At 47.6% G+C, this 11,499-nt stretch overlaps 1 protein-coding gene across 2 annotated transcripts in view; it reads right to left on the bottom strand.

Moving 5' to 3' along the window:
- Positions 1-9,918: 9,918 nt before the first annotated feature.
- LARP4B (La ribonucleoprotein 4B) overlaps positions 9,919-11,499 on the bottom strand; it is a gene marked incomplete at both ends in the record, with an annotated part of 42,444 nt that continues 40,863 nt past the window's right edge. For both annotated transcript variants that reach the window (XM_080717261.1, XM_080717260.1), the window contains one exon: positions 9,919-10,206. In XM_080717261.1, coding sequence (XP_080573387.1) covers positions 9,919-10,206 — 288 coding nt within the window. The remainder of the gene's footprint in view (positions 10,207-11,499) is intronic.

Raw genomic sequence — 11,499 nt, 5'->3', positions numbered from 1 at the left:
AGGGCGGTGGTCTAGGCGAGGATGGTGGTAGTGGGGAGGAAGAATTACTGAAGGAAACACTTCTACTGACATTATGTGCGTAATGTGAAATTATCAGTGTCAGTCTCAGTATCTCAGTATTATACATGGGGATGGGGGAGTGGAGAGGGAGCTGGGGGGGTGGACCAGGTACTGAGTGCATGATGTCACTATCACAGCGAACTACACTATGATGTGAGACTATATGCACCAATTTACACACACACACACACACACACACACACACTTTTATCAAATTCACAAGGGCTTGGAGCGATCAGGACTCTGCCCGAGTGTTGTTAATGGGCGATATAGGTCATATGAAGCAATTGAGCTAGGCTATGAACCAGCTGTGAGGGATGAAGAAAAACAAATTCAATATACAAAAGCCTCTATATTTCTATGTGCTAGCAATGAACAATAAGAAACTGAAAAACACCATTAACAATTGCATCAAAATGTGAAATCTTTGCAGGTAAGTTTAACAAGAGATGTGTATACCTTGTGCGTTACCGCTACAAAACATGGCTGAGTGAAACTAAGACCAGAGTAGAGGCTGGGCACGGTGGTGCACACCTGTAACCCCAGTATTAGAATTACAAGGCTTAGACAAGAGGATTGAAGGTTCAAGATCAGCCTCAGCAACTTAGGGAGACTCTAAGCAACCTAGTGAGACTCTGTTCCAAAAGAAAAGAAAAGAAAAAAGAAAAGAAAAGTTAAAGAAGGGCTGGAGGAGCCGGGTATGGTGGCTCAGGCTTGTAATCCCATTATTTGGGAGGCTGAGACAGGAGGATCACAGGCTTACAGCCAGCCTCAGCTACTTAGTGAGGCCCTCTGGAACTTAGTGAGACCCTCTTTCAAAATAAATAAAAAGGAAAAATTGGGGCTGGGGTGTAGCTTGGAGGTAGAATGCCGCTGGGCCAATCTCCAGTATTGAAAAAAAAAAAAAAAAAGAGGTATAGCTCTAAAACATCTAGGGAAAATGAGAGGAAATCTTGGTTTGACAGAGTTCCTCAAAATTTAAAAAATTTTCCCTCCTTATATCAAGGATTAAATCCAGAACTTCCCACATGTGAGCCAAGTACTCTGCCTAGCAAGCTCCACCAAAGTCCCTCCCTTTTTAAATTTTGAGACTAAGTTGCCCAGGCTGGCTTCAAACTTGTGATCCCCCTGCCTCAGCCTCCCGAGTAGCCGGAATTACAGGTGTGTGCTACCACACTGGCGGAATCGAGAATTTTTGCTCAGTTGAGAATTTTTGCTCAATCACTACAAAAATAAAGTCAAGTGATGGGCAGATAGTTTCAGAGCAGAGAACCAACAAAAAGGCATTCCTAGAATACATGAGGGAAATAGTAGCAGCTCGTCATCCAGGCCCTGTGCCCCCGGAAACCCACAGCAATCCTGGGAACCAAGTTTAAAACAGGTCGGCCCAACAGAGACACCTGGTTCTGATGCGTCATTTTACATCTGCAGGGATCTCTCAATCCCTGGGGAACAGAAGTCAGAAAGAACAACTCAGCTGCGTCCCAGTGGATGAACTGGGCGCTTCAGATGGCTGGACTCCAAGGAGCCCACAAAGAACCCTGGGAAGTTTCCTCAGAGCCCACAACTGCAGACAAAAAGAAGTATTCCTCAGCAAACATGGTAGGGCTATGTTCAAAGATAGCTCTGATTGCTCTGCCTTGTAAACAAGGGCCTTTTTCCTCCAGAGCTGCGAAGAAAGATGTGAGGGCTTCAGGGTAAGGGGTGAGCGCCCCCTGGTGGTCCCATCCATTCTACACCATGGTCTGGTGTTGAACCCTTGGAAGTTAAGCCCAGCTGAGATGGGGTGGGGAGGTTCTGACCCAGCTGTTGGTGCCTGCAGAAACAAGACAGATACATCCAATCCTCAGCGATCCAGATCGGCCAAAGAAATACTAACTGTTCAAAATAAAATGTGAGCCAGGCAGGGTGGCATACTCCTGTAACCCCAGTCCTGGGGAGACTGCAATAGGAAGATCACAGGCCAGCCTCAGCAATTTAGCCAAGGCCCCCAGCAACTTACTGACACCCTGTTTCAAAAAAACAAAAGAAAAACTGGGTGTGGTGGCGCATACTTGTAATCCCAGCATTTGGGAGGCTGAAACAGGAGGATCGCAGTTTGTGGACAGCCTCAGTTATTTACTGAGGCCCTTTGCAACTCAGTGAGACCCTGTTTCAAAATAAAGAATAAAAAAGCAGGCTGGGGGTATAGGTCAGAGGTAGAATGCCCCTGAGTTTTATCCCCAGGAACACACACACACACACACACACACACACACTAGGGGTAAGGGTGTAGCTCAAAGGTGAATGCCCCCAAGTACACAAACACAAACACACACACACACACACACACACACACACACACTAGGGGTAAGGGTGTAGCTCAAAGGTGAATGCCCCCAAGTACACACACACACACACACACACACACACACACATACAGCTGGGGGTATAGCTTGGAGGTAGATGGCCCCTTGGTTCAACCCCCAGTACCAATAAGTCTGGGGGTGTAGCTTGGAGGTAGAACACCCTGGGTTTAAACCTCCCCTCATACCACAATAAATAAATAAATAAATAAATAAATAAATAAATAAATAAATAAAGCTGAAGGCATAGCTCAGAATACTCTTGGTTCAAGCCCCAGTTCCAAATGGAATAAAATGCAAACACGTAACCCTCAGAACGACCAGAGACATGATCTCAGAGTTCTCTCTATTCGCCACTGTGAGCCAGTAATGCCCCAGTGCTCTCCAACACCTAACTGGGGGAAATCACAGTGGTAAGTCAATTCATACCCTAGGTGGCCTGGGACTCTAGGATTCTGGTATGCAGGGCTGGACACCACCAGTCCACACTGTGCCACAGACCTCAAAGGGCACAGCTCGTGGATGTTCCTTCTTTCAGATCCTAGAGGAGACCCCAGGAGGAAGAGGTCCCCACATGGTGAAGGTCAAATCTAGGCCCATCATGGCAGACCCAGGCCACTGAGGCCAACGTGTCGAAGGCATCAGAGGGAAGAAGGAATGCAGACTGGTCTACGTTGATCATCTTTTGAGCATACGGAGTTAAATATGTTAAAATTAATTTCACATTTTGAAAAATGCTTTACTCTGGTTCCTAAAGTGTTCACGATTCCACAGACGGCTCCTGTTGTACTTCTGGGCGGTAGACCCCACGGAGCTTGGCAAATAGCTCTGGCCGGGCTTATTGGAATATGCGTCTGTGGAGGTTCTTGGCTACTTGGCTGTGGTGGGTGAGATGGAGCCAAGGAGAGGTGAGGGCTGGGCCTCTTGGCCTCTCCTCGCCAGCCTCAACAACTGGCCTGGCCCTGGAGCCCTGACCAGAGATGGAGGGGCCCCGTCCACCAGGTGGGACCGACTTTTCCAAAAGTCTGCTGCAGCATGTGACCATCTGCCCCACCGAGAGGGCTTTGCTTTGTGCCTGCTGGTTTGTGCCAATGGCCACGCTGTGGGCTGTGCTGCTGTCTGCCCCACTACAGGCTCCTTGGAGCGGTGCCAAGTAGATGTGACCTAGACCCCCTGATGCAAGACAGATGCCTCTCCCAGCAGACCCTTCCTGACCCCTGGCTGCCAACAGGACCAGGCCCACCTGCATCTCTAAGGGGGAGGACCAGGCCAAAGTCCAATGCCTTTCTGTGGCTGCCAGGACACCTTCAACCAAAGCCGCCGTTTTCCCTTGGGTACCACATCATGGCTTTACACAGGTGGGAAGCAGTGGTGCCTGAATCCCTGCGTTATCTGCAGCAAATCGAAAACATTGGGTGTATTTGACACTACTGTGGTCAAGAACACCATCAAAATCAATGTGGGAGCATATGGCTCCCTTTAGACCAAACTTGGGCTGACGACGTCCCCGTCTTCAGCCGTGGTGGAGCGCGCTCCTCTGGGCTCGGGGCTCCAGCATCGCTGGTCTCCACGTCGCAGGTATCTCCAACTCAGTGTCACGGTCCTTTTCCCAGGCTCGTTTCTTCCCCAACTCCCTCGCAGCAGATGTGAGCAGCATCCACGCAGCCAGTCGCTGAGAAAGCAGAGGTGGGGTTGATCTTCGTCAACTCGCTTTCCTCCCCTCCCCTCCCCGTCTACCTGGTGACGCTGATAAAGTGAGCCTAGGCCTTAGCTTCTGTGACGCCATGATGGGATCCCAGGGCACTAATGTTCCTCAGCCCTAGAACCAATGTTTGTCCCCAGGAACTTCGCTAGCCGCCACGCGTAACTGCCCGTTTGGCTTTTGTAACTCCTGCTTAGCACACACCTGCAGAGGAACACAGGCTGTTTCAAAAGGTGGACAGTAGAAGAGACCGGCGCGGGCTGCGGAGCTCCTGCTGCATGCTGCGCCTGGCTTCTGTACCTTCCGCTTGACTTGCACGCCCACTGTGAGAATCGAAAACTCTTCACTCCTGAGCTTGTGAGCCCTGAGAAATGGCTCGGGGCTGCACTCAGGACTAAACACCCTGTAGTGTAGTCGCCGGCCGGCTACTAAAGACCTTTTTGGCTTCAACTAGGTCTGAGCGGTCGTCTCTGTGGGCTGTTCCCCCGGGATGCCACCACAGCGGTCTCTTCCCGCCGCTGTTTTGCTTTTTAAATAGGGTCTAAGTTGTCGAGGCCAGTCACAAACGTGTGATCTTCGTGTCTCAGCCTTCCAAGTACTGAGATTATAGGTGTGGAAAATCACACCCAGCTTTCCCTTTTTTTTTTTTTTTTTTGGTGTGTGTGCACTACTGGGAATTGAACGAACCCAGGGACATTCTACCTTGGAGTTACCCCCCCGCCCAGCTCTATTTGAAACAGGGTCTTGCTAGGTTGCTGAGGCTGGCTTTGAACCCGAGATCGTCACGTCTCAGCCTCCCAAGTACTGGGATTACAAACCTGTGCCACGCTGGGCTTTCTATCAGTCTTGACCCCTTTCCATTCTTTTCCCTTTCTTTCCCCTCCTCTCCTCTTCCTCTTTTTCTCCTTTGTACGGGGGATTGGAACCAGGAGCATTCTGTATGAGCTACACCCATCCCCTACTTTTTTTTTTTTTTGGTGGTACTGGGGTTCCTGGAAGCCCTTCTACCTCGGGGCTACACTCCCAGACCTATTTTTACATTTTCATTTTGGAAACAGGGTCTCCTAAGCCAGCGCGCGGCTGGCTTCGAACCTGCGCGATCCTCCTGTCTCCGCCTCCCAAGCGCGGGGATTACAAGCGTGCGCCACCACGCCCGGCGTCCCCTACTTTTTTTTTTGAAACAGGGTCTCACTCAGTTGCTGAGGACCTCAGTAAGTAGCTGGAGCTGGCTTGGAACCCACAATCCTCCTGTCCCAGCCTCCCAAATACTGGGATGACAGGTGTATGCCACCATACTTGGCAAACCATTTGCAATTCCTTTTCCATATGGTAACAAAAAGGATCTTTGTAAACCATGAATTGCTTCACTTGGCATTTATTCAGAAATCATTATTAAACATTTATTTATACAGTTTCTGGCACTGGGGAAAAGTGAAATGAAATGAAGTAGGGTCACATTAACCTCCAATCTGTGATCCTCCTGTCTCAGCCTCCCAAGTCTGGCATGACAGGCATGTACCACAACACCCAGAGAAAAACTTTTTTTTTGTGGTACTAGGAATGGAACACAGGGGGCTTTCTACCTCCTATACTCCCAGACCGAGTTTTATATTTTATTTGGAAACAGGGTCTCACTAAGTTGCAGAGGGCCTCACTAAGTAGCTGAGGCTGGTCTCGAACCTGCGCGATCCTTCTGTCTCAGCTTCCCAAGTGCTGGGATTACAAGCGTGCGCCACCACACCTGGCTAGCAAAAAATTTAAATGAGACCAAAACTCTCAAACCACAAAGGAGATTAATAAGTTTACCACATAATTAAAAAATACAAAAAGATACTACTCTCAATAAAGACAACTGGTCCACTGAGAGAAAATATTTGTAATATATGTAACAACAGATTTGGAATCTAGAATGATAGATGACTGATCCTGCCAACAAGGATACGCCCCTACAGACGCCGGCAACCGACAGAGGTGGACAAGCAGCAGTCAGCGGCTCGGGCCGTAGGTCTGGTACGTCTCGCCATCTTCAGCCTCTGCTGGCGCTGGGATCGCCATCCGTTGGGGGTAAACCCATGGCTTTGCTTCTGAGACCCAACTCTCTTACGTCTAAAGACCACACCAACTCCTCCACACAACTTTGGAAGTGCCGTCATTGTGCCAAAAGAAAAAAGAAATCCTGCCCTGGAAACGCGAGTCCTTGATTTTAAGGCGCGCTCTGCCACGCTAACCCAGGAGGGAAACCCTTATGCCGTGGTCGACTCACTTGGAGGGCTGGGAAGCCTTTGTAACTCAGGCTCAGCTGGGACACCCATGGATTTCTCATGTGCACTGATGGTAAGAGACAAAAAACCATTTTTAAGAAAGATGCATTCTCGAAGAAATTTTAATTAAAAAAAAAATCAAAAGAAAAACTGAACAGTGCCTAAATCTTTATTTTTCATAACCTACATTTTTTCAAATTAGACAGTTTTACACTGAATGACACAAAAGGAAACTTAAATTACCAATAGTTTACATGTAAGCTTGATTCCAGTCTTAATCAAAAGAAGTAGAACAGAAACAAAAACCCTCGAGAAAGCTTCGGTCTTGCGCGTCGTCTGAGACTCGGCGGCTGGCAGCGCTCCTCGTATCGATTGTCTGCGGCTTTCTGTGTAACGGGCTACAAAGCACACAAAACCCACGCCTACGGCTCACCGAGGGGACACAGACAGCTACGCACCGTCAGTCACCTGTTGTGACACACCGACCAGTTCTACACGTAAACTGCAGAATTCCCGACTCACACAGCAGCAACATGAGACGTCTTCTGCCACCGCCAGTGGCGCCCGGTGGTGCAGTGACAGAGGGACTGGGCAGAAACATCAGGGCACCGCTCTTAGAGAGCAGCCACGCAAAATTCATGTCTGGTGACAGGTTCTTACTCCTGTATTTCCAAATAAAAAGCATCATCACACAAGTTCACACGTTAAAACGTCATTTGTGACTGCCGTATCTCTGATTCTCTAACGGGAGATACTGCTGAAAGGAATGAGTAAATTAAAACGCGCGGGAAGCCATCGCTGCAGCTGCGCGTGACGGCGGCCTCGCCTCGCCTGCCTCGCGGCTTCCTGGTGTGCTCACTCCACGGTTTTCTGAGTGGAAAGTCTCAAAGTAGTATCAGAAAAGGTTTTTTGTTTGTTAGACATTATATGGCAATTTGGCATATCATTTTTGCTTAATTAAAAAGAGTGCTATAAAAATCACACCGGGCGAGGTTTCCGCTGGCACCGGGCCTCAGTGGCCGGGCAGTGACTACAGTGTATTGACCTCCGGCAGGCGGCGCCCTCCCCGGGAGCCTCGCTCCGGGCGCCTGCTCTCCTGCGCGCGGCCGAGCTTCACACTCCACCACAGCTGGCTCTAACCACACGCACACAGCGCCGCAATGCCTGTGCATCGGGAAAAGGATTTCTCATTAAAAACCAAGTCTCACCCTGTGGGCGCTGTTACTTGGAGGTGAGGGTGGCGTCAGGGCCCCGACCCCTCCCAAGCCACAGTGTCACTTGGAGGCCCCGAGGCTGCAGAGCTCGCCTTTCCAGCTTTTACAGTATCTGTACATTTGGGCTTAAGAGATCAATTCATTCTGATTTTCTCTCTTTCCTTTTTTTTTGGTCAGCAATCTGACACCTACATAGAAATTAGTTCCCATGTTCCTTTAACAGGCCACTGCAGCCCACCAGCACTGCGTGCATTCTGTGGACTTGAAGAGTAACAGCTGCTCTGAAGGATGGGACACGGGGATCTTTCCTCTGGCAGGAGAATCACTGCGCACTAGATGATTTAATTAGTAGATTATTTCTCCTGTCACTTGAATGTCCTGCCAGTCTCTGCTTTCTATATTCTATTTTAAAACTCTTTCACATTAGATATGATTAGTATGCACTTACATACTTCTAATACGAAAATCTCTGAAGGCTTTTAATAAGACTTTCCATTTCCCTTTTGCAGCAAAGTGGCAGAAATCAGTTCAACACACCAGTATAAGAGGAAAGAAACTTCAACAAATTAAAATAATATTCAAACCACAACATTTAGTTTATCTACATCCAGCTCAACAGCAACGTTTATAATATATCAATAGTTTTTATCAGATTTTTCTCTGTAGGGTACCTTTTTAATATGTTCTGATTATTTACAACTGTACAAGCAAAGCACACTCCCAAGTGCACATATTTAATACAGTATCGACTATTTGCATTTACAGGATTTTTCAACAATCTGAAAAAAGATCAACTGTTGAAGATCTTTAAAGTATATTACAAAAACTACTGCTAGTTCCTGCACTACAGTATGTTTCCTCTGCAACGCGAACGGCAAGAGGTCCACGCGGTGACTGAGTGACTGATCCACTCCTGCCAACCCAGGGGCCGGTCTCCACGAGCGCTAGGCTGTCTCATACAAAAGTTAAGGCAAAGTCATTTTCAAGTTTAAATAAAATTCAAGTCTTTAAATATTGGATGGAAATAATTTCTTTTTAAAAAAAAAACAACCCTTAGTCTTGTTAAATAACATTTTGTGGAATAAACTGTATGGTTACATTTAGCAGGAAATATTTTAACGTCTGCTGCTTAGAATACTTAAAGAAAAATTTTAGGCATTTTAAAACAAAATAATTTATATTTAACTTTATTATAAACTTGCTAACTTTAGTGCATCCTTGTTCTTCAGAAGTGCAGCACTTCTAGAAGTGACTCAATGAGACCCTCGTCTTAGAGGTAAGAAGAGCAGGAATTCTGTCCTCCACCAGCCAGAAGGGAACCACAAACACCACTCGCTCACGGTTCCGCACTTTCACACTTGCCAGCCGATGCGGAGGGACAGGAAGACGTCCACGTGGAGCTAACTAAGATGCGGCCTCTCCCAGGAGAGAGTGGGGACACGACAGAGACGGCACGAGGACGGGCAGCAGGAGCCGGGCAGCCAGCTCCCAGGACCAACACAACTTCATGGTACAACCTCGGGGAGACGTGTCAGTGGGCAACAGAGTTTATATTTTCATTAAGTTCTATTCACAATGTGCTTTGAATTTATTTTACATAATAGCCACTTGAAACTGGAGTGAGAAGCTGGTTATTTGCTTGCAGCACATAGAAGCTCAAAGGTATTTCTCTTTCTAGGGTGCTCTCTGCACGTTCATTCTGCCCACAAGATCAAAAAAGGCCTGTATTATCTGCATCTTTTCTTTGTTAAAAAGCCAGTCACCTGTCAATGGTTCAGATGAAAACACAGCCCCGCGCCAGTGTGTGGTGCCCTGGCGCCGCCAGCCCTTCCTCTGGGAGGCTGAGACCACCTGCCGGCGCCACCAGCCCTCATCCTTCTGCTGGGACACCTGAAGATATGCACTTGGAGACCAGTTATTAAAGAAAAAAGAAAAAAAGAAAAAAAAAAAAAACCTAACAACAAGTAGCATAGTTCCCGTAATTTAGAAAAACTCACTATATATAGCTTGCATTCAGAGCCACATGGAGGCTTAATAAAAAATATCAATTTGTTAGGATAAATGCATTTTCTATCCTGAAAAAAATCAGACTTATGCATCACCTCCAGTTAAGCACCAACCTAAAATAAGGTTTATATTAATTAAATCCTGAAAAATAGATTTTTTTCTTTTTTCCAAGAAGGGAGAACCCGACTCACAGAAGAACAACTTACAGGGACCCCGGGGCCTCACAGACACGGCACGGCAAGCTCCTAACCAGCGGCTCATTCTCGTACTGAGTGGGAAGTTTCGTTTGCGGTTGACAGCTCTCTGCGACCCCTCCCAGGCATACGGCTTCACTGAGGAGACTTGGGGGGAGTGTTCTGCTCTCTGCTGATACGCTTCCCGAGGGCAGGGGGCGAGGGCCGGCGCCCCGGCTGCCTCCTCTGGTCTTTCGGGGCTCCGGGGGTGGACCTGAGGGCAGGGGGCTCCCTGGGCCTCTCCGTGGGCTCAGCGAGCTTCTTCTCCTCCTTCCCACAGCCGGCGGCGTTTGGCTTTTGTTCTTTTGGGGGTTGCAATGGGGAGGAGGGAGGCTCTTTACTTGTTCTCTGACAAATTTCTGCGTAACTGGGTTTTCGCAATTCCTGGAAACAGACAAGTGTGGGATTAAAGCATAAAATGACATCTCCAGGGAAGAAACGGGAAATCACGTTACTTAGTTTCAACCTTAAATCTCCATCTTCGCAGGTGTATTTAATTTTTAAAAGTACATAAAATTCAATGATTTTCTTGTTCCCAACTTCTCTAGAAGCACTTCTTAAAAATGGCTAAAGTGAGAAAAGACAGTGATTAAGTAAGTGCTGAGGGAACTCTGCCCAACACGCAGCCTCTGTGTTCTCAGACAACAGGGATGCCTGGGAGGAGGCCGGAGGAAAATGAGGCTCCTACAACAAGGAACAGCATGAACTGCTTTCTTTTCCCCACTCCCTCTACCACACAGCAGTGGGGCCTGCTGAGGACTCACAGGGGCAGGCGGCCGCCACAGTGGCCCTGACAGCCTTCGCATTGAAAACAAAACATACATTTCAAACTCCAGGACTAGAAATGTGCATTTAAGAACCATAATAAAAGCTGAACGTGGTGGGGCATGCCTATAATCCCAGTAGTTAAGAGGCTGAGATAGAAGGTTTACAGGTTTGAGAACAGCTTCAACAACTTGGCAGGACTCTCAGCAACCTAGCGAGATCCTGTTTCCAAATAAAAAATAAAAAGGGTTGGGGATATAGCCCAGATGTAGACTGTCCCTGGGTTCAATCTTCAGTACAACACGCACACTACAAACAGCATACACCCCAAAACAAATAGTGGAAACAAACCAAAAAAAAGTATGGGTTTCCAGGTATGCAGAATCATGAAGGCTAAATAATAGAATATTTCACCTATGTAATCTATATGTAATCTAATAGTTTTTTGTGGCTTTTTTGCAGTACTGTGGATGAATACCCCTAACCCGATTTTTTATTCTTTATTTTGAAACAGGGTCTGAGTTGCAGAGGGCCTCACTAAATATTAGGCTAAGGCTGTCCGCAAACCGCAATTCTCCTGTCTTAGCCTCCCAAATGCTGGGATTCCAAGCGTGCACCACCATGCCCAGCATAATCTAGTAATTCTAACCTGTAAGAAAATTTTTTTAGATTCAACCCAGGAGGTGGGCTTGGCTCCCAAACCTAATGACAGCAGCTCACCCAAGACCAGACTGAGGATGACAAAGGCTGGTAAGAGAGGCTGGGCTCAGCAGAAATGAAAACCACCAGACGGAAAGGGCTCGGTGGAGGTAAGATGTGCTGGACCCACAGGGACCCGAGGCCACCATCCTGCATTTCTTCCTGACTAGTCTGAACTCCTCATCACATACAAGACACACACAGCAGTGCGGA

This window comes from Muscardinus avellanarius (genome assembly GCF_963383645.1).
Source record: "Muscardinus avellanarius genome assembly, chromosome: 20".
Lineage (NCBI taxonomy): Eukaryota > Metazoa > Chordata > Mammalia > Rodentia > Gliridae > Muscardinus > Muscardinus avellanarius.
The sequence above is the reverse complement of the archived record's forward strand: the minus strand, read 5'-3'. Positions and strand labels throughout refer to the sequence as shown.